The sequence below is a fragment of the Podarcis raffonei genome, chromosome 13 (assembly GCF_027172205.1).
Source record: "Podarcis raffonei isolate rPodRaf1 chromosome 13, rPodRaf1.pri, whole genome shotgun sequence".
Taxonomy (NCBI): Eukaryota; Metazoa; Chordata; class Lepidosauria; order Squamata; family Lacertidae; genus Podarcis; species Podarcis raffonei.
The window spans coordinates 12558166-12584328 of NC_070614.1; the positions used below are offsets into that span (position 1 = coordinate 12558166).

Here is a 26163-nt window from a genome sequence, read left to right on the forward strand (position 1 = left end):
TTAGAAACCGGCTTCTCCAACACACTTACACATCCATCTCTGAATACCTTGAGAGTTCCAGCACTCAAGTTATTCCAGCATTTTTCTCTTCTCGGTGAGATTTGGAACGATCATCTAGACCCCCAAGTGTTACTTGCGCAAGTCAGGCTGTCTTAGGCTAAAAACACAACAGCCTTTTAAGTCAGGGGTCGGCAACGTGCAGCCCATGGGCCGGATCCGGCCCATGAAGATCATTTTACCGGCCCACGAGCCGCCCCTGAACTGAGCTGCCCACTCACTGAATCCCCTGCGTGCTGCGCTAAATCGGCACAGCGCAGGGACTCACAAGCGGTGCTGGAAATCACATCTGCGCACAAACAGATACCGGAAATCACTTCTGTGCATGCGCAGACACTGAAAATTGCTTCTGCGCAGGTGCGGTTTTCGGCGTCTGGGCATGCACAGAAGTGATTTCCAGTGCCGTGGACATGTGCAGATGCGATTTCTGGCGTAGCGCTGCCCTGGTCCGACCCACGGACAATCTCCGCGGGCGTGATCTGGCCCATGGCTGGTAAGCCTTGCCGACCCCTGTTTTAAGCAAACAAACAAATGCAGCTCTGAAAAAAACATTTCTATGGTTAAAATCTCAAAGGAACCTTCCTGAGGTATCTCAACCACATATGTCTATGGCTAAGCCAATTTTTAAATATATATTCAGCCACCCTTCCCAATGCATAAATAGTCTAGACGAAACACAAGTTCCCCAAAGCAGACAGAAGAAGCATTAAACACAGAATGCAAAGGAGCTGGGTGGGTTTAATATGCACAACACACCATCTATACAGGATGCAGGCTGGTTACAAACAGAGAAAAATGATACAGCCTTCAGAGTTAATTCAAGTATTTTATTTTGTGTCCCGCACTCCACCCCCAGACAATTTTCTCAAGTGCTTATCAGCAGTCCTGTGTAGTGAGACTAACAGCTTTAAGAACAAAATGGCAATTAGCCTGACATGCCAGGGGAGAGGTGCTGGAACGAAGAAATAATAGTGCAGTAGGCAGGGTCTGCTTCTCTCCGTTCAACGCAAACGTAGTTTCAAAAATATACAGCAACGTGGAATATGTAGGACTGAAACTTGAGTGCTAAGTAGGTGACAGTTTCATAAAACAGGAAGCCCTTGGGTTCAGACGCTGGGTAAAGTAACATTGAAATCTTCATCTGTCTCAATGCCAACTTCCTCCTGCACAAAGGACAACACAGACTCCTTAAGATGCAGGGCAGGCAAACAGAAGCATCCTATATCCCACCTCTGTGCAGCAGTTGGACTAATGCATTATGGGGGCTCGCCGAGAAAAGCCTGCTCAACCCACTGTTATGAAGCCATGTCATTCAGTGGCAGACGAGGTGGGTTTGTACTCACAAAGAATTGCTTCTTGCTTTTGGGGTAGCCTTCCAGGATCGCGTCAAGTAGCTCTGTCGCCTGTTGAGAGAGTCAAAGCACACACTTTGCTACTTGGCCCTTCAACCAAGACAGAATTATACCAGAGTGTTGGTAGACAGAAACAGGCCCTCTTGATGGTACAGACAAAAATTACCAAAAAAAGGGATGAGCCTAAATATTTCAGGAGCCATGGTTGAGTTTACAGGTTGTAGCTGGGAGGAACAATGGCAACAAGCTATTCCGTATTTCTCAACCTCTTGAAGAACACGCTCTTCAGAGTACTTAGTAGTGCAGAATACAACAGTCTGGTATGATTAGAGATGGGAAGGCCTGGAAAAACCCCGGAAAAAATGGGAGGGGGACCAGTCCCCCCCCCGGTTTTTTCTGGAAAAAAAGTGTGTGAAATATTCAAACTATATCAAACTGTCCTGTCCCCCCCATTTTTCCAGAAAAAAAACACCTTTGGAAAAAAATCTGGTTTTCCCCCAATTTTTCTGGGGTTTTTCTAGGCCTTCCAGTCTCTGGGTATGATGCTGACTTACCATTCTGGAGACCAGATTCAGAAGTAATGCTGATCCAAACAATGGTTTTGCTCCTGGTAGTGTGGAAGGAGCAAGGAAGGATCAAATCAGCTGTGATTTTCTAAACGTGCATCAGCACACTTGCGGGATCATGCTAAACCATGTTTTAGCTTAGTATTATAATGCTGAGCCAATGAGAAATACAAAAGGCCTAAACCTCATATCCATCTTGAAACCTGAAATTCCTGGGCATTCTCTCTTTAAAAACCAGAACCTGTTGTTTTGTTCAGCAGACTACAGTGACTAAACCTAGAATTAAGATTTAGCTCAAAATACAAAAGAGAGCCAATTGGACTGGTCTGGTACAGCGCTCAGCTACAAACCTCAAAGGAGTTATAAGGAAACAAACTGAAGAAAAGCGATTTCATAAGCAAATAACTATTCACGTGTGTGGACAAGGAAGGCATGGTGCAAAACGACATGCAAACCATATAGCTCCCACCACAGATTAGCAAGTGTTCAACAGAAAGCACAATCCCAGGAATATTAAACATAATGAGCTAGAATTTTCAAGAATGTTCAGCCTGCAAACCCATCAGGACCAACACACAGAATCAAACAGGCAAACTTACAAAGGAGAAACTGATGAAATCTTTCAATTAAGAGACATCTCTCATTACTTCTGGGGTTCTGATCTCTGGAAAGGGTATCTAGAAACTTCTCCCTCCTAACTTGCAACCCGATTAAACTGGGCAACCAAGTGGATCTGCATTTGAACATTGTAGGGCCTTGCTTTTTCGTTTTTCCAGACTTGCGGAGCACCTATCACATGTGTATAGCATTTTCTATGCACCTCTGGATGGATGAAGTTACAGAACTAAACAATTGTTGGCATCCGTCTCTCAAGAGAGGGACAATGGAGTGCACCTCTGGGGATGAAGTGAAACTTCTGCATCAGCAGCACCAAAGTAACCTGAGTTCATGGGCAGCCCAGATGACAAGATCCCCCTCTCGACCTAGCTGATGTGGTCCAAAAGAAAATAGAGCATCACGTTCAGCACCAGCTTGGCTGCAGGAGTTGCCGAAAGGAGGCCTACAACGTGCCGTCCAACTGTCTTAGGGACTCCACTCTGGATTTGTGTGGGCTTTGCTATTTAGCCTTTTCTTCTCCCGGAGATACCTTGCAAGGCAGCTGAGGTTTAGGATCAGAGCTTTCCTTCTCTTGGGTGGGCTACCTTCACAGGTGGACGAGCCCCATCTGCCCCTCACTTCCCTCTGCAGCACGTGCAGAAACCACCTTCTTGACCGTTGAACCCACTACAGTCATACCTCGGATTGCAGACGCTTCAGGTTGTGTGTTTTCGGGTTGCGCACCGAACCCAGAAGTACCAGAATGGGTTACTTCCGGGTTTCAGCGCTCGCGCATGCACAGAAACACTATATCGTGCTTTGCATGTGCGCAGAAGCGCAGAATCACGACCCGTGCATGCGCAGACACGGCACTGCAGGTTGCAAACGTGCCTACCGCACAGATCACGTTCGCAACCCGAGCGTCCACTGTATTGGTTTTGTCCGCTCAATCCGACGGAACCTGTCTCTGCATGCAGGGGAAGTCGCTAACTCACAGAGGGTTTGAGACCAATTGCCCATTTTCGCCTGTTTTAGCTGGCCAGTTGAAGCCATTCCTGGCATGTGGCCACTGTCGCATGCTGACATCTTCTAAGAGCCACAGGTAAGACCTGAGTAAAGGGTGGGGACCAAAGGTGGGCACACTACTCCAACATGACATGTATGGGGTGTTAGGGGAGGGGTAGTACCTCTGATCTAAACAATAGTATTTTAAAAATTGCCTTTGGGGCTGTGCGCACCACTTATTCTTTCCATCCTATATGAAAGACAAGTTTCCTTACCATTCTCTTCCGGCGACGCCATTCCCTGCAATACAACTTCTTTTCATTGTACACCTGCAACAAGCAAAAGGAAAACAATTCTTACACTCAGTCCCCAACACAATGGCCAGTAATGCAGCCGGCTATGATGTGAGAACCAAAACCACAACAATTGTGTTGGACAGTGTGTGCACAAGCTTTCTGTGTGGGAAAGAATCCCAGAAATGGCAGGCAGCTGTGCTTTTACAGAGGGGACTTGTGAGTAAGGACATCCATAGTACAAAAATTGCTTTGGTGAAATTTTAAACAAGCCCCACAGCTAAAAGGCTCCTGATAACATGTGCTCACTGGTTGCCTTGATTTGATTAAATGCCAGACAACTCCAGACAAATCAACATTTATCCCCATTTGAATGCTCTAGGTACAGGATGAGTGCTGGGACTGCCCAGATCCCAGGAAGAGTAATAAATAAATAAACGACAGTATGCATTTTGGAGTTCTCCCATCCTTTGGTGTTTGAGGCTAGCTGAAAATTCAGCAGCGCTAGGGGCCCTGCGTATGGCTGGCAGAGCTTGGCAGGGCACCCAGAAAGAACTATACCTGTCTGGACCGTGCCAGTCTCCACTATTGGCCTCTCCCTTGGCAGCTCCATTACCTTTTCTTTCTCCTCAGGAGTCACATGATTGGCAGCAGATTTAATTCGCTCCAGTTTCTCTGTATAATTGGCACAATCTTTTTTTAACTCTTCAATCTCCTTAACCATCTCTGGGGTTGTCATAGAGCCCTTCAGTTCTTTCAGTTCTGGAATGGAATTGCTAGTTACAACATCTGAGATGGCATCGGTCAGTGGGAAGGACTCTAAGGCATTCTGTGTACTATGGCTCAGATACAAACATTTCACAAAGGCTCCATACTGTTCAAGTGCTCAATCGCACATGCACTCACTCAGCAAAGGCTAGCACAGCAGATGGACTGAACCTGCCTCAACACACCTGACTCCATATGACGACAGTTCTGTTGGAGGGTCTGTACTTTGCAAGACAGTTCCGAAATCTCATTGTCCAGGCCTTTGAGCTCTGAGTCATTCACACTACCAAAGCGATCCTGCATGACCAAAGACGTGAGGGTTATTAAGACCAATAATAAGGGTTATTAAGACCAATTAAGAGGGTTAAGGTAAAGGTAAAGGTACCCCTGCCCGTACGGGCCAGTCTTGACAGACTCTAGGGTTGTGCGCCCATCTCACTTAAGAGGCCGGGGGCCAGCGCTGTCCGGAGACACTTCCGGGTCACGTGGCCAGCGTGACAAAGCTGCATCTGGCGAGCCAGAGCCGCACACGGAACGCCGTTTACCTTCCTGCCAGTAAGCGGTCCCTATTTATCTACTTGCACCCGGGGGTGCTTTCGAACTGCTAGGTTGGCAGGCGCTGGGACTGAGCAACGGGAGCGCACCCCGCCGCGGGGATTCGAACCGCCGACCTTTTGATCGGCAAGCCCTAGGCGCTGAGGCTTTTACCCACAGCGCCACCCGCGTCCCAACATTTTGAGGGTTATTAAGACCAATAATAAGACCAATGGGACAGAGGATAAAATTGCTACCATGTCACAAACTCTACTTCCCTGTCCAGAAATTACACTTCACTCATGGAATTTGAGTTTCCTACACAGTTGTCATTGAAAATATGTTTAATAGTTTGCTTCAGTTACTGGTGTGAGCAAATATTTACTTTCCATAGAACTTGAAAGGCATTTCCCTTACCTGATCTGGAAAATAAATTTTTTGCTTTCCGTACACTTTCTCTTTGATCTTCCCTTGTTGAGCCAACTGTTCTAGTGCCTTTACTACAGCCTAAAGAAACAAGTGAAGGAATGGACTGAGAAAACATAATAATATTCACAAGATATCTGTGAAGTGGACAGACTGATCTTCTGTATGTGCATCTAAGTATCTTTGTCAAGCAACAAAAACTGAAAATTATAACTTTGAGAACTCCCCTTCCCACAAGATACTTGCACATCAAAGGAGACTTACTAAACACGAATTCTAAAGTCCAGCATGATACAGTACTTGACAACTCACATCGCTATCTACTAGTAACAGGGAAAAATCAGTAAGCTGTGGATGTGGGAAGAGCTGTAGAGCCCAATATCCTAGGAAGCACAGTGTGAGGTTTTCTACAGGCAGCCTCCCATGCTGCAATGTCACTACGCTGTATAATATGATGAGAAACTGCTGCTGTAAGCAGACAAAGCTTAGCCGAATTTATAACTTGTATAGAGAAACAAGTATATATCTCAGTCAGTCAGTTACCACTGAATGTCCAGCATTGTGAAGTACAAAATATTTGTCAGATATGCTTAAAATCAAGACAATATCAAACTAGGAATACCCAATACAGTGGTACCTCGGTTTAAGTACTTAATTCGTTCTGGAGGTCCGTACTTAACCTGAAACTGTTCTTAACCTGATGCACCACTTTAGCTAATGGGGCCTCCTGCTGCTGCTGCACCACCGGAGCACGATTTCTGTTCTCATCCTGAAGCAAAGTTCTTAACCTGAAGCACTATTTCTGGGTTAGCGGCGTCTGTAACCTGAAGCGTATGTAACCTGAAGCGTATGTAACCTGAGGTACCACTGTATAATCGGGGGCCTTTGAAAGGTATACAGAGTGTGCTTAGCTTTTGAAAGATGTTGCACATGTCTATTTTGCGCTAATGGTGGATGAGACAGCCCCCACACCTTCACCTCTAAGATCTTCTCTCACCGTCTTGCCCAGGCCATGCTCTCGTTGTAAGTTGCCAAAGGCATCCTGAGCACTGTGAGGCCGGTTCTGCTCCTGGAGGTAACGTAGTAGGATGGCAGCTGCACCTTCTCCAGCTCCTTTGGAAACAGAAAGCAGCAGTGTGAATCAACGCGCTCTACGTGGGGCTACCTTTGAAGGTGACCCGGAAACTGCAATTAATCCAGATTGCAGCAGCTAGACTGGTGACTGGGAGTGGCCACCGGGACCACATAACACCGGTTCTGAGAGATCTGCATTGGCTCCCAGTACGTTTCCGAGCACAATTCGAAGTGTTGGTGCTGACCTTTAAAGCCCTAAATGGCCTCGGTCCTGTATACCTGAAGGAGTGTCTCCACCCCCATTGTTCAGCCCGGACACTGAGATCCAGCGCTGAGGGCCTTCTGGCGGTTCCCTCATTGCGAGAAGTGAGGCTACAGGGAACCAGAAAGAGGGCCTTCTCGGTAGTGGCGCCCGCCCTGTGGAACGCCCTCCCAGCAGATGTCAAAGAGATAAACAACTACCTGACATTCAGAAGACATATTAAGGCAGCCCTGTTCAGGGAATTTTTTAATATTTAACGCAGCCCAGAGTGGCTGGGGAAACTCAGCCAGATGGGTGGGGTATAAATAATAAATTATTTATTATTATTATTATTATTATTAAAGAAAGAGGAGCATGGGGATGGAGAGAGAAAGCAAAATTTAAGGCAATTCCATCAAGAGTGCAGGCCCTTCTATTGCTGATGACGGCAACTTGGGAAGAACTGTAGTGGGGAAAAATAGGAGGGATCCTCAGTATGGGCCATGTTCATATAGGAAGAAAAAGTGGCGGTTAACAAACATGTATTGATGCATTCTCCCCCCTCCCCCGGTTTTAATGTGTCAATGTGAGTTTTTCTGTTTCTTTATTGGCAAGTTGCTTTGGGTTGCCCCCCAACTAAGAATAAACACACGGAGAGAGGACCGAGGGCTTCCATTCTTGGTTCAGCTCATCCCAAGGGCCTGCTCCAGCATCACATGAACAGACCCAGATCCTGCGATGATCAGTATATCTGAAGGAGCGTCTCCACCCCCATCGTTCTGCCTGGATGCTGAGGTCCAGCGCCGAGGGCCTTCTGGTGGTTCCCTCATTGTGAGAAGCAAAGCTACAGGGAACCAGGCAGAGGGCCTTCTCGGTGGTGGCGCCCGCCCTGTGGAACACCCTCCCATCAGATGTCAAAGAGATAATCAACTACCTGACATTCAGAAGACATCTTAAGGCAGCCCTGTTCAGGGAAGTTTTTAATGTGTGACATCTTAGTGTATTTTTGGTCTTTGTGGAAGCCGTCCAGAGTGGCTGGGGAAACCCAGCCAGATGGGCGGGGTACAAATAATAATTTTTTATTTTTTTTACCACCACCTGAGGCCCTTCTCTGTGCAACCCCCTTCCTTGAGAGATAAGGAGAGTGGCAACATCGTACATCTTTAGGCGCCGGGTGAAAATGTCCTTGTTTATTTATTGAATTTATATACCACCCTATACCCGGAGGTCTCACAACCTCCTCCTCATAACCAGGCCTTTGGCTGATTAAAGGAGGGTTTGCTTTTGTTCCTTTGTTACATACTTCGATTTCCTTTGTTGTTGTTTTTATTTACTTTTATTTATTTTCATTATTATTAGTTGGTAAGGCAACCTGCGGCCCTCAGATGAAGGACGGTATACAAATGCAATGAATAATAATAATAATGATAATGATAGTAATCGCCACGCAGCCTCTGCGGCCTTCCAGAAAACGGGAGAATTAGCGCCTGAAGGAAGGCAAGAAGCAGGTAACAGGTCTCCGCCAGAAGAGGCCCGGATCCGGACCCCGCGGGCGAGGGAGGCCTGCGGCGGGAGGCCCGGCCGTTGCCTAGCAACGCCAAGGACCGGAGGGAGGTGGGAAGGCCCGAGCCGCGGCCTAGAGGCGGCGACGCGCAAGCACGCTCGCGCTCATTCTCTCCCCACCCCCTCCGCCTTCCCCTCGATTCCCCACTTTCTCCCCCACCCGCACTGCCTTACCTGCAGCTCCCTCCCGGGTTTTCCCTGCTCCGCTCATCCTGGCCACGGCGGAGACCCCCCGACCGGAAAAAACCCGGAAGCGGAAGCTTGCCGCTAAGAGGGCGGGAAGGCGGGCCCCATGGAAACCATAGAGCTATACCTGTGGGTGGATAGGCCCTGCCCCGCTTCCGGGAGCGCGTTCGGGCTAGGAAAGGGAGGGCGCACTGGAAACCATGGAGCTATAATTGTAGAGGGATAAGCACGGTCTGGCTTCCGGGCTCGCGGGAGTAAACAAGGAGAAATGCAGTTTTTGCGGGGGAGATGCAGCTGGGATGAGATCTGTCTAGATCCCAATCCCAAAGAAGGGCAGTGCCAAAGAATGCTCCAACTACCGCACAATTGCACTCATTTCACATGCTAGCAAGGTTATGCTTAAAATTCTACAAGGAAGGCTCAAGCAGTATGTGAACCGAGAACTCCCAGAAGTGCAAGCTGGATTTCGAAGGGGCAGAGGAACCAGAGACCAAATTGCAAACATGCGCTGGATTATGGAGAAAGCTAGAGAGTTCCAGAAAGACATCTACTTCAGCTTCATTGACTACAGAAAAGCCTTTGACTGTGTCGACCACCCTATGGCAAGTTCTTAAAGAAATGGGAGTGCCTGATCACCTCATCTGTCTCCTGAGAAATCTCTATGTGGGACAAGAAGCTACAGTTAGAACTGGATATGGAACAACTGATTGGTTCAAAACTGGGAAAGGAGTACGGCAAGGCTGTATATTGTCTCCCTGGTTATTTAACTTATATGCAGAATTTAAAAGCAGAGACATCACCTTGCCAACAAAGGTCCATATAGTTAAAGCTATGGTTTTCCCAGTAGTGTTGTATGAAAGTGAGAGCTGGACCATAAAGAAGGCTGATTGGTGAAGAATTGATGATTTTGAATTATGGTGCTGGAAGAGACTCTTGAGAGTCCCATGGACTGCAAGAAGGTCAAACCGATCCATTCTGAAGGAAATCAGCCCTGAGTGCTCACTGGAAGGACAGATTGTGAAGCTGAGGCTCCAATACTTTGGCCACCTCATGAGAAGAGAAGACTCCCTGGAAAAGACCCTGATGTTGGGAAAGATGGAGGGCACAAGGAGAAGGGGAGGACAGAGGACGAGATGGTGAGACAGTGTTGTCGAAGCTACCAGCATGAGTTTGACCAAACTGCGGGAGGCAGTGGAAGACAGGAGTGCCTGGCGTGCTCTGGTCCATGGGGTCACGAAGAGTTGGACATGACTAAACAACAAGAACAGAAGCAGCTGGTGGCCTCGGCAGGAATCGGGAAACCCACCTGCTCGCAAAAGGGCAGCCATGGACACAAGGAAGTTCAGGCTCTTGTCTAACTTCAGGGAGTTGATGTTACCATTTCAAAAGGAGTTTAGAATGATTTACAATGCTGGGCTGCACTGATTCCTGTAGTCTTTAATAAATACTGGCAGCATTGGGAATATTATTCTAACTTGCACGAAAGGAACCACTTGATTGATGGCAAGGCGAGGAGAAAGGAATTTGAAGGGTTGTTGTTTTTTATTTTAATAAACCTTTATTAACCAGTACACTTTGCGGTAGTCAGAATGAAAGTGCGGCCAAGACTTATTCCAAAACCTGCCACCTTGTCGCACAAGGCACTTTGTTAAACCTTTCCCTGACCTGTAAGATTGGGCCCCGATTAATGCATATGAACCCCCTGAATCTGTTTTATTTACTTTGATGTTGTCATACCATTCTACTAATTCATCATCTGCACTTTTGTTATAATGAATATCGTTTTTAATATTGTTCATAGTGTAAGTACCGCTTGGAGATTTTAAAAAAAATGTTGTTTAGAAAGGCTTTTAAAATAAATAAATATAGCTGTTTTGTGTGGGTTAGCAGAACCAAACAAAACCTACGCAGGGCACTTTAAAAGTACTATGATCATGTAGGAAGGGGGTGGTCTTGCTGTTCTTTTTTGCGCTGGATATTATGCACCTGTGCAAATTTTCATCATACTTACCTGGCATCACTCCAAACTGAGGCTTGAGTGAAGCCAATCCAACCGTCTTTAGTCCTGGCAAGGTCAGTGGCCCAATAATACTTATTGCTGGATCTGAACCAGGAAAACCTGCTATTAGCACTCAATGTAGGCCTAGATATGGGCAGGGACGCATGCAATGTCCTTGGGCTCCTCTCTGGCTTTTGCACTTGTAGCTTCCAAGGTCTGCTAAGGGTTTCTAAGCATTTTGAAGCCAGGTTCTCAATCACAGGGAGCTTTGCACATCTAAAAATGAGTCCATTAGGGACATTAGAGATAGGGCTTGCATGTGCGCCCATGTCCCATTGAAGTATCTCTGTATTATAAGTGTAGCACTGAAGAAACCAAGAAACCGGGCTTGTCTCAAATTCTTTATTTTGCACCAGTTAGGGCAGAAAGAAACACTCAATAAAAACAAAAAAGTATCATCCCACTACTGATACAGTGGGTAAGGTATGGTTGTTTTATTGCACTAAAATCTTGTTCTAATCCACATAACACAAAACCTAATGAAATAACGTCAGTTTCCCACCTCAAAAGTTATCAGCATCTTATTTTAAAAACTTCTGCAAGATGACAAATTACTCTATAAACTTCCACAATATTGGCTGATTTGTAAACACTAAAAAAGGCAGTTAAACACCATGATATTGCCACACAAATGCTACCAAAACCAAGCTGTTTCAAATATACAAAGCACCACCCTCTTGAGTCTTTTCTGCAAGAATGTGCTATTTAGGCATATAGCATCTACATCACATTACTGCTTGGCCAAGAAAACAATAGGCAGCGTATCACAGAGGTCTTCAGGTGCGAAGTCGGGGAAAATATGTAAACGCCTAACTACAGAGCCTGAAAGAGGGTGCAAGTTGAGCTGGAACTATGGGAACCTAGAAGGCTAATTGGATATGCAGGTATTCAAGATGGTTCAGTTCAGCAGATTCACAAGTTGTGAAAGTAGACTGGAAACCTTTTAAATAAAACTAAAAGTAAAAGCACAGCATTTATTCAAGTCTCTCTTCAGTCCACAGAGGGTTATCAGAATGGCTTTGCACCAAGAATAATTATTTCTAAGGTACACTCTTCCAATCTTTTTGTATACAAACCCAAAAAGTCTGGATGTGGTGTTCTATAAGGGAAGATATGGATCACCAACTTACTAGCTGCAGCACATAGCTCCACACAGTATGTTCTGTGAAGGTTCTTTGCAGGTCTGAGACGCTGGTTAAAATCATACCAGCGTAGTTAACAACTTGTGCCGGTTTTACTGAAACAAGGCGAAACAGGTATCAGGGTTCCTGTGAAAATCCACACCAAAGCATTAGCAAAATCCAGATGCCATTTGTAAATGGTTTATTCTTGAGGAACTCAGCACCATCTTCACAGCAATGCACACAGTGCAACCAAGATATGGGAATTAGGTACCCTAAATCAGTCATCGAGCCAAGCTAAATTTGGTCTTCAAATACCTTTAGCCGAAACAATGCTGCCGCCATACTGATTGCAGAGATCCACAGAAATGATGGTATAGTCTCATTCTGTTAACAGAGGCTTTTTCTAATGAAATATTCTGAAGCCGTGATCCCCTCTTTTATGCTCTACTTGCAAAACTGCACATATTGTGGGTGAGCAAGCCCTAGGAATCTGGCTTTGCTACTCGTTTTCATCTGTGATCCTAGGCTAAAAAAATTCTGTAGTAGCTATATTGTTTTCTTCAAAAAGAGGGGGCCATCTGAGAGCATAAAACATCCATGAATTCTGAAACAGGTGTCAAATGACCAGTACATGGACACGTCAGGCTGACAGACCCTTTGCCACTACAGATTGCAGACTGTTTAGTGAGGAAGCATGTTCATGGTTCCTGCATAGGTGCTGGCTTTGGTGACTGACAGAGGGTAGCTAGGAGCCAAATCTTTTGTTGCTTCTGTCCAAACCTTTATGGTGCAGGGTGGAGGACATTTTTAGTGCTGGGAACCTCTCTGAAATAGTTAATAGTAAAGCGTGTGTGTGTGTGTGTGTGTGTGTGTGTGTGTGTGTGACTGTTTGCGTGAGTGTCCAACCCACCAAAATATTATTGCCATTATCATGTGCGAGAAGAGCCAGAATAGAGCTCCAGAAGTTCAAAACATAAGGATTTGGGGTCATTACGTGCAAATGCTTACTCGGGATAGATAGAGGCTGGTTCCAATACCTTGCAGATGTCAGGGTGCCATACACAAACATAACAGAGGTACACTCAATTGGATCTGAAGATTTCCTTCTTACAATCAGCAGCTGGGCACAAGTCACTCAAGAGATTTTAGAACTTGTTCTTTATCTGGCTTTTGAATAAAAGCCAATTCCTGTTGCCTGACTTCTGTTGCATTAAAGACGAGCTGAGATCTGTCTTCCAAGGCCCGTTTTGAACATGAACCACAGCAGTGGGACATTTTGGCTTTGAACCAAGAGTGCAACACACAGCAAGCTCGAAAAGTGAAGGGCATGGCAGCTTCAGCAACAAATATCTTCCGATTCTGCACCAGAAGGGTTTTGTTCTAAAATTCACACTGTCTTCCAAATTTGCGCCCATCAGGCTATACATCGAAGAATGGGGTATTATCCTACTCCTGCACAAGGCTCTCCATCTGTGCTCCGTGAGACAGAAGAGCCACAGCAGGGAAGGGAAGACAACTGTTTATTGGCCGCGGGAACTGGATGGATCCATCTGATTCAGCTCTGACTGATCCAGCAGTTCGAAGTCATCTCCTTCAGCATCTGTATCGAGCTCCGAGCTGGAGGTCCGGAGGAAGGCCCTGGCACTTTGCTGCCGTCTGTTGCCAGGCACAGAGCCAGATTGGGAGGCTCCTGACAAGGCCAGCTGGATCATTCCCCTGGTTACAAAGCCAGCCAAGTCATCTGTGAGGTTGTGCATTAATGGCAGGTTACCTAGGATATCTGAGGTCACTTCCTCCCGGTCATGAGAAAGTCGCAGCTCTTCCTGGCCTTGTCCACGGCAGCCAAGGCTTGGTATGCCTATGCTGGTATCATCTTCATCATCTATGCCTGTCACCTCAGGGTTGATGGAAGGGAAATCTGGAAGATCTCGGGCAAAGGATTCCTCAGGGTCGCTGTGGCCATCAAAGTCTATTGAGAGAGAATTAGTTTGGCGAAAAGTCATTACTCAGTTTCTTTGCCTACCACTAAGTAGTCTGACTTCCTACTGGAAAACAGGCAGTAATTTCTTTAAAACTATATTGTCTTCCCACAGGGATCTATAATGTTGGGGGGCAAGTAAAAAATTTGAGTTATGAAACCTATTCCCAATACTTGACTGGGCTGCCTCTTCTGGAGAGAGAAAATTTACAAAGCTTCTGTACTGCAGCAGACCTCAGAATTGAATTTGAGGGACCAAGAACTAACTCTATCTGGGTTCTGGCATTCTTAATTTGCAAATGGGTCTTAAAACAATCTGACAGGCAGGAGCCTATCTAACTCTTAACACCAGAAAGCCCTCAACTGAAGGTGCTGAGGACTGAAAGCTCCCATTTCAAAGAATAAAATTCCAGGTTCTGTCACTCAGTGGACCAGTGGACTCAACTTCTGCCTGCACCAATCTTTGTCTGCTTCATTCAATGTAAACTACAAGCTTTTTAGAGCAGGACCAAGGCAAGCCTTCCATGTTGTACAGTACCTGGCTGTCTCACTTTATCCAGGTTTTTAGCCCAACAACCAACAGCTGCAACAGTAGGATTAATATGTTATTTGGTAGCAACTAGGGACGCGGGTAGCGCTGTGGGTTAAACCACAGAGCCTAGGACTTGCTGATCAGAAGGTCGGCGGTTCGAATCCAATGGGGTGAGCTCCTGTTGCTCGGTCCCTGCTCCTACCAACCTAGCAGTTCCAAAGCACGTCAAAGTGCAAGTAGATAAATAGGTACCGCTCCGGCGGGAAGGTAAATGGCGTTTCCATGCGCTGCTCTGGTTTGCCAGAAGCGGCTTAGTCACGCTGGCCATGTGACCCAGAAGTTGTACGCCAGTTCCCTCGGCCAATAAAGCGAGATGGGCGCCGCAACCCCAGAGTCGGACACGACTGGACCTAATGGTCAGGGGTCCCTTTACCTTTATGTTCTTTAATAACTTCGATAATAGCTGTCCTCACCTTCAGATCCCTCTGTCAGGGGGGTTTGACCTCGTGAGAGATTAAATGTCCCATTCTCAGTATAGGATACTTCTGCATCAGAGTGCTCCGAATCAGAGATAGCCAGCTCTTTGGCAACTATTGCATCATCCAACTTGAAAAGAAGCAAGCGATAAAAAAAAAAAGATCTAAGCAAGGTAATTTGGGGTTACTGGAGAGCACACATACCCCCACAATGCCATTCAACACCACATGGACCCAGAGACATTCCTCTCAGCAATGGAAATGAGGAACTTGAAAGCCAGGCACTGCCCTCCAATCCTTCATTTCCGTTCTGGAGGTCTTTACTTCATTTTACAGCCACCTAAGTGTTGCCCAAAAATTGTTTTATAAAATTAAAAATCTCCTAAATCTGCTTCTGAAAGTACGAGATGTAGTTGTAATGAGGGAAATCCAATGGCGCTATAAAAAAATAATTTCATATTCAAGCTAAGAAGAATAGAGCCAGCAGGAGATGCTGTATCTCAGAAATCAGGCAAGTTTGACCATGAGTAAAAACTCACAGGCCGCCTTGTTGCTTACCCTCCCTCACTCCAATCTTAGCAGCACCCTATCTTAGCAGCGGGTGGCGCTGTGGTCTAAACCACAGAGCCTAGGCCTTGCCAATCAGAAGGTTGGCGGGTTGAATCCCCGCGACGGGGTGAGCTCCCATTGTTCAGTCCCTGCTCCTGCCAAACTAGCAGTTCGAAAGCACGTCAAAGTGCAAGTAAATAGGTACCGCTCTGGCGGGAAGGTAAACGGCGCTTCCGTGCGCTGCTCTGGTTCGCCAGAAGCGGCTTAGTCCTGCTGGCCACATGACCCCGAAGCTGTACGGCGGCTCCCTTGGCCAGTAAAGCAAGATGAGCGCCACAACCCCAGAGTCATCTGCGACTGGACCTAATGGTCAGGGGTACCTTTACCTTTATTCGTTAACAAGATCCATGCCCTATTTACCGTGGGACAGAAAGCAGCAAGTTCTTCTTCACTGTCGCTCCCATCAGCACTAGCAGCATGATGGCTCAGCATCTTTTGTCGCACTGCAGAGAAATCAGAGCACAGAATAGCAGTTATAAATGGGAAGGAAACAACTCTGCATGCCCATAAAGATGCCAAGCAGAAGAAACAGGGGTGATCCAGAGAGAAGACTTTGGGGTTGCAAACCAGAGGCTGCAGAGGGGCGCCCCAAGAGCTAAAATGCTAACTGACCACTGTGCCCTAATTAGGACTGCAACAATTCCGGTCCCATGTTAGAAACAGTTTGGACATTCAATTGCTCATCAATTGTGGGAAATGCTCATTCCCTTCCTCTCCCACCCCAACCCCCCCCACAAACTGTGGTCAGGGATGCGAGGAACTTTCTTAGGTAACTACTGATTCATTCAGTGTTTTCATCCTCACATCACCAACAAAAAGAGGTAGCAGACAAGAAGTGGGTTTGGGATACAGCTAGTACCAGCCCTGCACAAGACTTACATTGCCTCTCCTTATGTTTGGACATCATGTAGCCATGAACACTGAAGTCCAGCCGCTGCAGAGCTGGCTCCAATTTGGTGTACAGGCGGTGACCCAGCCGGTGGTAAACAGCAAGTGGCCACAGAAGGATGGAAACCACTGCAGGAGAAGGATAACAACAGGAGGACTCAAAGAAGGAACTTTTGGAAACTCAAGGCAGTAGAAACATAAGATGATTGGACCCCACTGAACTTGAAGCATGGGAAGCCCCAACAAAAATTTATAGGTAATTTGGCAAAATATTTGGACTTTATGGTACGTATTTGTATAATTTGCAATATTTAATGTCATTTGATTGGATTGTTAAAATGGAAAACTTAATAAAAATTATTATTAAAAAAAAAAAAGGAAACCACTGCAGGAAGAGGATGATTAGAGGGTTGGTGTTCAATAAACTCAGACGGCATTTTGGGATACAATATAATAGAACAGAGATATCATGTATTATATCATACATAAAGATCTTATCTAAACGTATAGATAGGTTTGTGGTTTTATTGTTTGCTTTGTACTTTCTTCTTTTTTTGTAAACCACTTAATGGACTGTTTAAACATTATGTACAAACAAGTTTGCAATGCAACCGAGTTGGAACAGCTCAGAATAACCTTGTTTGCAAATGCTCTGTACTGTCAAGTGAAGGGCACTCTGTTGCCCAATCCCCGCCCAACACAGATACTCACTTGTTAGATAGGCAAGACAGACACCTGGAATGTACTGGCCCAACACAGCCAAAAATGTGAGGACACCACAAGCCAGAAGGCAGAACTGGAAAACAAAACCCAAAGTTAGTCTCTACCGAATTGAGAAAAGCGAGCAGCATGGCTCCTACGGCTCAGGACCATACAGACACACTTTGCCTGCTGCCAGCAAGCTCACTGCTTGGGAACAGAGACCAAAACAGAGGAATTCTGCTTGAGAAGCCTTGCATAAGCATTAGGAGAGAGGGAGGGAGGAACCTCATGAGCCACGGCTGCCTTTGGACCAAGCCCTGGAGTGATTTTGACAGAATCAGGGCAACATTTCTACTTTGGAATGTAGGTGGAAGCAAGACCAGTCTGATGAAAGCTCCATCTAATAGGATGGCTGCAGTATTTTCCATTTTGGAATCCCATTCCTCTTCCCCTTTGTACCTGCCTCTCAATCCTCCAGTTTCCTTCTTTCCCAGTAAGGAAAGCACACCTGTACAGAGCACTTTGCGTACGCAGTTGCAGATGGATTATAAAAAGGACTCTGACCATTAGGTCCAGTCGTGGCCGACTCTGGGGTTGTGGCGCTCATCTCGCTTTATTGGCCGAAGGAGCCGGTGTACAGCTTCCGGGTCATGTGGCCAGCATGACTAAGCCGCTTCTGGCGAACCAGAGCAGCGCACGGAAACGCCGTTTACCTTTCCGCCAGAGCGGTACCTATTTATCTACTTGCACTTTGACATGCTTTCGAACTGCTAGGTGGGCAGGAGCAGGGACCGAGCAACAGGAGCTCACCCCGTCGCGGGGATTCGAACCGCCGACCTTCTGATCGGCAAGTCCTAGGCTCTGTGGTTTAACCCACAGCACCCACCCACCTCCCAGATGGATTATACCTCTACATAAAGAGTAATTCAAACTGCTGCTATTCTTTGTTCTTTGCTCCCCCTTCTCCTCCAACCCATTCCCCGATGGCTAGTATCAATGAGGACTGCTTTTCACCTTGCCCGGATTTTGCCTTTTGAAGCCCAACAGGTTCCTCATGAAGCTGTCTCCTGTGACCCATCCTTCTGCCAAATAGTGACATAGTTCAGGCACACTCAGCAGTCGGGGGTGGACGTAGCCCCAGCTGGAGGGACAACAAAAAAGGACATCTTACCTTGCTGATAAAATATCAAGAAAACCTACTGCAGTTTTAAAATAGCCCTCTTCTCATTCCACCTCATCGAAGTTGCTCAGGGTTCACGTTTCACACGCAAGAAATGGACCCTGCGTTTGAACTTCACACCCACACTTGCTTAATTTGAGCCCTCTGTAAACCAGCAGCACTCCCAAACACATATCCCACAGAAGTAAATGAGATTTTCTCAATTCATTTCAATGGGAAATGTGCTGAAGAATTTGTCACTGGAGGCAACCTTCTATAGGGCAGACAAGCCGCTCACATGTATTCACAATTAGGCTGTTTAAAGGGTGTTAATGAGTACTTAAATCTCCATGTCCTTGGCTGTGCACTCGAAGAGATTAAGGAGCAGTGAAGGGGTTGGATTTCCCCAGCTTTTCAACCCATTTTAAGAGGAAAACTGGGGATTCTAAGAACCCAGTGCATGCAGAGTTCAAGGTCTCAGATTTATGTAGCTTGCAGCCTAAGTCTAATACAGTGGTACCTTAGTTTACACATAATCTGTTCTGGAGGTCTGTTTGTAAACCAAAACAGGTTGTAACCCAAGGCATGCTTTCGCCAATGAGGCCTCCAAAAATTTTTTGTTCGTAATCCGAAAAGAAAAAAAGGGTTGTAATCCAGAAAAAGGTTACAAACCGGGGCATGCACTTCCGGGCTTGACGTGTTTGTAATCCAAAACGTATGCAAACCAGGACGTATGCAAACCAAGGTACCACTGTTAATGGTTTACAGCACAATGCTCTACATGTCATCTCAGAATGAAGTCCTATTCACTGCAATAGGACACAGAATTGCAACCTTACTCTGGAACCTAGCAGCAGACTTTCTCCCAAGCAAGCATAGGATCGGAGCCTTAGTTACAAACTATGAGAAGAGGTAGGTAAGCGACAATATTTAGGAGCAAGGGATCTTTCCTTTCATCCAGCCATGGAAGGGCATTCATTTGCCAATAAGGTTTAAATTAACAAAAAGCATTACAGCTAAGCCACAAAAGCACATGTAACATGAGACATGCTACAAAGAAAAGGATATTCAATTTTTCATACCTTTCATTGTCTAATTCATCAGGTCTTGCTACTAAAACATTAAAGACAGATGAGGATTAGTTGTGAGGGAAATGCCTGGGAAAACACTTTGCTGCATAATTAAAATATACAGATGACTTGAGAATAATGCATAATTGTTTCCCACTGACAGCCTGCAACTGAAAACATCCTGAGCTTAGTATTTTATCCTGTGCCCCCACTTTTATAAACTCAACTTTTTTATTTATTATGTTTGTAATTTTGTACAGATGCAATTGTACAATTGTAGAAATTGTTCTGTTGCCTTTAGTTTACAAATGCAAACATTTTGTATTTTATTGCACACTGCTATTTTGTTGTTGTTTGTGAGGCAGTTTATAAATCTGCAAATATATTTAAAATGTATTTTAAAAATTAAAACACTGCTCAAGATAGCTTCTTGTAATGCTCTTATTATTATAGCAGCCTGGGGGTGGGGCTAGCAGTCAATGATCTGGTTAGCATGTAATGCTAAACCTCACCCTAGCTTAGTGCAAATGTGTAGGTTGCCAGAGAAGATATTACGGTCACTTTGCTTTTCAGTCATTCATGTACCATAATCTGAAATCAAGCTCATGGTCTGACACAAAAGTAACTCAAGTTTACCCTTGTTTTACAGCTCATGGTTTATCTTATGGAGACAGACCACAAGCTTGGGTTTGGATGACATACTAAGCCAAACTATGGCTTAGCTCATAGCAGCAGGACTGGAGGAACAAGAAACCACCATCTCCTCTCCCAAGGACCTGCGGCCTTGCACTAAACCATGATTTTGCTTAGCATTATGTGCAACCTGAACTAATACTCTTTTAGTTCTTATCTAAGATGATAGTTCTCAAAATGCAAGCAGGCTTTCAATTGGGAACAAGTTTTTTTTAAATCAAATATTACCTCAGCTCTAGCATGTTAGAGAGAAAAACCATCAGGTTTCAGTCTTCAATGAAGCCTTTAAAACTACTGCTTTAATTTATTCTTCCATCCTTCATGAATACAGCTTTCTATATCATATACTACTACTATAGTCAACAAATACATTTTTTTACCATAGGCTACGTCCCTAAGAAACTATACTATGGTTTTGTTGAATTGACTTGACTGCTTTCAGACTAAAATATAATTTAAGATATACACCAAGATGTTAGTTCAACGGTCAATTTAATGATGAACTAAAGCCTGGACTGTATGTCTCTATAACCAATAAGAAAAAACACCCCTTTGGAATATGTTTTAACATTGATAAACAACGGCTTTTTCTGGAGCTAGAGAACAAAAGCAGATCTTTGGAACATCTGAGATCTGGGTAAGTGAATTTGGAAAGCAAAGCTCCAACACATGAACAAGTAGTGAAAATGCAGCAAGCTGAAATACAAATCCCAATTTTCCAAACCACCAGTTTCATTATGGTGGAATTGCTCCTCTCCCTCCCACCATCTGAGCAGCCAGGGTGCCTTTTCAACACTATCAACTCCTAAACATTCATTTCAACTAGGCAGGCGCCCAGTTTACAAGATTATTGTCAATGACTGTTTTGATTAATGAGATCTGCAATTTCTTGAGTTCAGAAATGGGGGTGGGGGAAAAGACCACAGCTAAATTCAAGGGTCAAGTAGGGAAAAACATACCTCTTATTTCAGGCCATATTTTATTCTTCCACTGATCTAAACACACTATTAGTATCAGGGTGAAAGCAACCAAGAATATCAGGTGAAGAGACGTCAGAGCAAAAAACCTGAGGGAAAATAAAGCTAGTCAGTACACAATTTTCTTCTAGAAATGTTACCTTAAAAGCAAGAGCTGATGTTAGGCCATGGAGCAGGAAAAGCCCAAGATAAATAATTATTGCCTTATGATCGGCAGGAAGAGGTTAGAAAACAACAGGTAAGGAATGAAAGGTATCACAGCAGCTCTTTGGAGGATATTTCCATTAGGGTTAAATAATGTGAGAGAGACGATTTTGTGTGTGTGACCTGTATGACATCCACCAGATATCATCCTGTTTCTGATCAATGGTCTAAAAACTGATCATTTTAGCTATTCACTCTGCCAATCAAGAAGGAAACTGACATTTATGGCAGCTGCAGCTTATTTATTATCATTATATTGAAATCTTAAGCATATGGGTTGCTATGGACAGGAATCAGTTTACAATGGCTTGTACCTTCTGGCAGGACAATGTTTAAAGAGACTAAGATCAAGGGGAGAAAAATTGTTCAGCATCAAATGTCAGGAGTTTGCAGAAAAGCGGGAGAAAGCTGAAAATTGCCTATTGACCACAGAAAGAAGTGTGTGTATGTATTCTCATGTTATTCTTATATATCGCTTAAGAGTCATTATAAACAAATGAGTATCAACATATTGGGCATTTAGAAAGTATTCAAGTCAGTGGTCACTTTCCACTCAATTATAACCAGAAGCAAAATCTGCAGTGCTACAAAGCTTATTTAAGATCAATCTGCAACTGTAAGCTGTGAATACGAGTTACACAGCTTTCTATAGTCAAAATTATTTTTACCATAAATGTAAACATGTAAAGGGACGCAGGTGGCGCTGTGGGTTAAACCACAGAGCCTAGGACTTGCTGATCAGAAGGTTGGCGGTTCCAATCCCTGTGATGGGGTGAGCTCCCGTTGCTCGGTCCCAGCTCCTGCCAACCTAGCAGTCCGAAAGCACGTCAAAGTGCAAGTAGATAAATAGGTACCGCTCCAGCGGGAAGGTAAACGGTGTTTCCGTGCGCTGCTCTGGTTCGCCAGAAGCGGCTTAGTCATGGTGACCACATGACCCGGAAGCTGTACGCCGGCTCCCTCGGCCCATAGAGCGAGATGAGCGCCGCAACCCCAGAGTCGGTCACGACTGGACCTAATGATCAGGGGCCTCTTTACCTTTACCTAAACATGTAAATAACTTTGTATCCATGCATACAAAGAATGATTGATTACACTTTTTTTCAAACTGAAATACTCAGCAGCCAACACAAGATCCTTGTTATTGTTTCAACATAGACATAAATTACCATGGATTTTACAGTCTTAATATCTCTGGTAAGCTAAGCCTGAGCCTTGTTGAATGGCTGCAGTCTCTTAAATGTAGCAAGAGAGATACTCAGTGAATGCCAAGAAGCCTGTTAAGTCAGTGAGAGGCAGAACCCACTCAGCACTGACACACAAAATGACATGTGAGCTCAGAGGCTCTGTTTTTTTCAGAAGATTTGAAGACTTGCTTGTTCCCTCACTGAATAAGAGCTGTGTGCTTGCTCTGCAACGATTAGTCAAATATAATCAGTATTGTTGGGAAGGCGCTGCATCCACCAGAATCAGAGACAGATGGCTATTTTCAATCATTTAATGAGAAGCAGCCCTTGGGAGAAAGTCACAAGCCATCTGTAGCACTAATGATATAAATGACCAATCTGAGGCATGTAATAAGGGGCTCTTCAATGAGACCCAATTACACACCAGTACTTAGCAAGAGGATACACAGAAGACCTCAGGCTCCTATCAAGAACAATGACAATATTTCTTTGGTGTCTTACCTATGGAATTAACACACTTCAGGTCTGTTTTCCAGAATACTAATTAAGGTAAAGGTAAAGGTACCCCTGCCCGTACGGGCCAGTTGTGTCCGACTCTAGGGTTGCGTGCTCATCTCGCTCTAGAGGCCGTGAGCCGGCGCCGTCCGAAGACACTTCCGGGTCACGCGGCCAGCGTGATGAAGCTGCAGCTGGCGAGCCAGCACCAGCGCAGCACACGGAACGCCGTTTACCTTCCCGCTATAAAGCGGTACCTATTTATCTACTTGCACTTAAGAGTGCTTTCGAACTGCTAGGTGGGCAGGAGCTGGGACCGAACGACGGGAGCTCACCCCGCCGCGGGGATTTGAACTGCCGACCATACGATCGCCAAGTCCTAGGCACTGAGGTTTTACCCACAGCGCCACCCGCGTCCCTTGTAGAATACTAATTACTTGGCTGATAAATAAAGTACAACCAAAGGAAATGTGTGTGCATTTAAAGCAATCTTGCTGCTGAATGGGGAAGCTTCCCAGGGCTTCACCCAATAATAATAGGTTATCAGTAATAGATTATCAAGCACCAGGGGATTTCCCTTTGAGAGCAGGGTAGACCAGGGTTCCCCAGTCACTTGTGCAGTGTGTAACTGCCTGCATCCATCCTCTCTTTTTATTAATTGCAACTGAACATTTTATTTCCAGAAGTAGGTCAGCAGGTAGATGCTGATGCTCACATGAAGGCAGTTCAGGGGACTACACATTTCCTATTGTTTCCTTAAAAGCACTGCTGCAGCCATAGCAGCTTCGTGCTCTGAGAAGCAGCCTATTGCAATGAGGCACCATTACTTTCTAGAACAGGGGATCAGAAGTCTGTAATCTGGCTCTCCAGAACCACTTTCTGGAAGCACAGGCAGTGACCACGTAGGAGGCAGATTTTGGCTGGTCAAGGACAAAGCTTTGCTCTGCTGGGTTGAGAATCAGTCTAAGAAACTGAAGGGGATTCTGTAAAGGGTACATGAACCTCAGGGAAGGGATCATAGCTTTGCCCATGGATGCTGAGTGAAGAACTAGGAAAGCCTAAGATCCTAACTTTTCCATCCAGTATCCAAACAGCTCCATCAAGTCTCCAGGTGTTCCCATGGCAAGTGCAGGATTGGCCAGAACGCCCATCACTAGTCCTCATGATTCATAACAGAGAGCAACTGAACTCTGTCAATTCAGCATGCTCCAACCTGCCTAACAAACCCACATTATAAAACAGATCTAGGCAATGACTTCTGCCGGCAACCTTTCCCCTTGGGTCTCTAAGAGTACACATGAACTTTCTGGCTAGGAAAAAACTAAAGCAAAAATAAGATCAGTTCGAATCTCACTTCTGGGCACAAAGAAGACTCTATTCCCATAAATACTTTTATTCCACATACTGTCTTGATGTCAAAACACTAGATGCAAGCTAGCAGAATTGTCTTCACAATGGAGGGTGGAGAGAGGAGCTCTTCCTCACTTCATTACTTTTTGCTTTTTTTATTCAAAACTGACAACAGGCGTGCAAACAGGAGGGATTAGCAAGGGCAATAGCATATTGGCCCCAACAATAGGTCAACTGCTAGAGCATAAGACTCTTGATCTCAGGATCTTGGATTCGAGTCCCACATTGGGCAAAAGATTCCTCCATTGCATGGGAACACCATTGCAGGGGCTGGACTGGTCCCTTTCAATCCAACAATTCCATGATTCTATGACTTCTACAAATTCTTCAGGAAGCTGCCAACCCCTGGATTGGCAGTAAGAAGGGTGATGGGGCGGTAGTGGCAACTCACTGAGGCCAGCCTGAGGTTGGTAGTGCAGTGCCCCATTCCCCAAATGGATCAGCCTCCACCAAGTCCCTTTCTTCCTAGCCTCTAGGCCAGGCTCCCTGACAAGAGCTCACCAAGGCTGCCACATAAGCCATCCTTTTAACCAGAATACCACCATGCTTCATAAAAACGTAATGGTTTTTCCTCTTCAGAGACTCATTTCATTGGGAGTCAGGGGGAAAAGGTGGGGGGGTACAGTATAAATAAGCACATAATTGTAATTATAATAAATAACAAGCAGGTATAGCTCTGTTGGTAGAGTATGAGCCTCCTAATCTCAGGGCCACAGGTTTGATCCCCATCTCGGGCCATAGCTGTCAATGTTTTCCTTTTTTTAAGGGAAATTCCCTTATTCCGAATAGGATTCCTCGCAAGAAAAGGGAAAAGTTGACAACTTTGCCTCGGGCAAAATATTCCTGCACTGCAAGGGGTTGGACTAGATGACCCCCGGGGATCCTTTCCAACTCTGCAGTTCTGTGAAAGGAGGCTAAAAGAGTACTTCAAAAGAGGTATGCAGCCTGCTTCCACGCCACTCAATAACTTATTACTTCAGATAGTGCTAATAAACAAACAACAACCTGGGACAGCTCAGTCTGAAAAGCAGGAGCCTCTTGATGATGATGATAATAATAATAATAATAATAATAATACAGTAATGATTTATTTATACCTTGCCATCTGGCTGGGTTAATGCCAGGGTCGTGGGTTCCAGCCCCATTTTTTTTTTGGGGGGGGGAGATTCATGCATTGTAGGGGCGTGGGACTTGAAGACCCTCAGGATCCTTCCCAAGCCTGCAATTCTATGACTTTACGAAACAAGGTATCAGACACACACACACCCGCCAAAACAAAAACAAACCCCTGAAAGGATATTCCCTCATGATTTGTTACTTCAGGTAGTGCCAAGGAGCACCGCAGGGGAAGGGAAACCTTCACCTCACACGGAGTTCGACGTCAAGCCCGTTTCCCGCCCGCGTCCCCTCGCCTCCTTCATCCCTCCTAGAGGCCCCTTTTCCTGACCCCCCGAGCCCGTCGCACCCGAAGGCGGCGTGAGCTCCGGCCCAGCCCAGCGCGCTCCTCGCCGGCCTCTCCCAGACGAGCGTGGCCTGCAGGGCGCTCAGCGCCGGCTCGTAAGGCCCCAGGCGGCCCTTCAGGTAGGCGCTCAGCGCGCGCACCCGCCGCTCCCGCTCCGACGCCGCGGGGGCCTGGGCGCCGCCGCCGCCGCCGCTGAGGGAACCTTCGCCGCTCCGTCCGCCGCCGCCTCCTCCTCCAGCCGCCTCCGCCTCGGCCTCCATCCTTCCTCTCTGCCCAGCGTCACCGGGAGGCCCGCGGATAGCGGAGGAGGATCATCGTTCTCCGTCACCAACGGACACCGCAGAGGCAGCGGCACTACCGCCGCCGCCGCCTCTCACACACTCGCATGGCCGCCCCCATACCGGCGACAACCTAGGGCGGCGCCATCTTGCCGTACGGAGAGCGCGCTTCCTGCCGTTTCGGCGCATGCGCGTTGCCAA

General features: G+C 45.9%; 2 protein-coding genes across 3 annotated transcripts; both read right to left on the reverse strand.

Annotated features, from left to right (window-relative positions):
• Positions 1 to 777: 777 nt before the first annotated feature.
• On the reverse strand, positions 778 to 8777 carry PSMC3IP (PSMC3 interacting protein). Its single transcript, XM_053363743.1, has 8 exons — positions 8651 to 8777; positions 6596 to 6711; positions 5590 to 5679; positions 4824 to 4935; positions 4487 to 4632; positions 3853 to 3906; positions 1401 to 1460; positions 778 to 1220 (listed from the first exon to the last, which is right to left on the reverse strand). The coding sequence occupies exons 1-8, from the start codon at positions 8685 to 8687 to the stop codon at positions 1164 to 1166; spliced, it is 672 nt and encodes a 223-aa protein (XP_053219718.1). The 5' UTR covers positions 8688 to 8777; the 3' UTR covers positions 778 to 1163.
• Positions 8778 to 11049: 2272 nt separating this feature from the next.
• RETREG3 (reticulophagy regulator family member 3) lies at positions 11050 to 26072 on the reverse strand. Of its 2 annotated transcripts, none has more exons than XM_053363738.1 (9): positions 25688 to 26072; positions 20912 to 21018; positions 19272 to 19299; positions 18045 to 18171; positions 17040 to 17124; positions 16320 to 16457; positions 15801 to 15883; positions 14829 to 14961; positions 11050 to 13814 (listed from the first exon to the last, which is right to left on the reverse strand). In XM_053363738.1, the coding sequence occupies exons 1-9, from the start codon at positions 25942 to 25944 to the stop codon at positions 13366 to 13368; spliced, it is 1407 nt and encodes a 468-aa protein (XP_053219713.1). In that variant the 5' UTR covers positions 25945 to 26072; the 3' UTR covers positions 11050 to 13365. The 2 variants fall into 2 exon arrangements, with proteins under 2 accessions (XP_053219713.1, XP_053219712.1); XM_053363737.1 differs by having other exon boundaries at positions 19272 to 19302; positions 25688 to 26070.
• Positions 26073 to 26163: the final 91 nt, after the last annotated feature.

Bases quoted from the DNA above. Each gene is read 5' to 3' on its own strand.
- PSMC3IP (XM_053363743.1), bottom strand. From the start codon at position 8,687: ATGAGCGGAGCAGGGAAAACCCGGGAGGGAGCTGCAG. The intron at 6,712-8,650 runs GTAAGGCAGTGC...CTGTTTCCAAAG, and splicing joins AACCCGGGAGGGAGCTGCAG to GAGCTGGAGAAGGTGCAGCT. The intron at 5,680-6,595 runs GTGAGAGAAGAT...TTGTTTCTTTAG, and splicing joins AGCATGGCCTGGGCAAGACG to GCTGTAGTAAAGGCACTAGA.
- RETREG3 (XM_053363737.1), bottom strand. From the start codon at position 25,944: ATGGAGGCCGAGGCGGAGGCGGCTGGAGGAGGAGGCGGCGGCGGACGG. The intron at 17,125-18,044 runs GTGAAAAGCAGT...TTTGTTTTCCAG, and splicing joins AAAGGCAAAATCCGGGCAAG to TTCTGCCTTCTGGCTTGTGG. The intron at 16,458-17,039 runs GTGAGTATCTGT...CTTCTCCTGCAG, and splicing joins CTGTCTTGCCTATCTAACAA to TGGTTTCCATCCTTCTGTGG.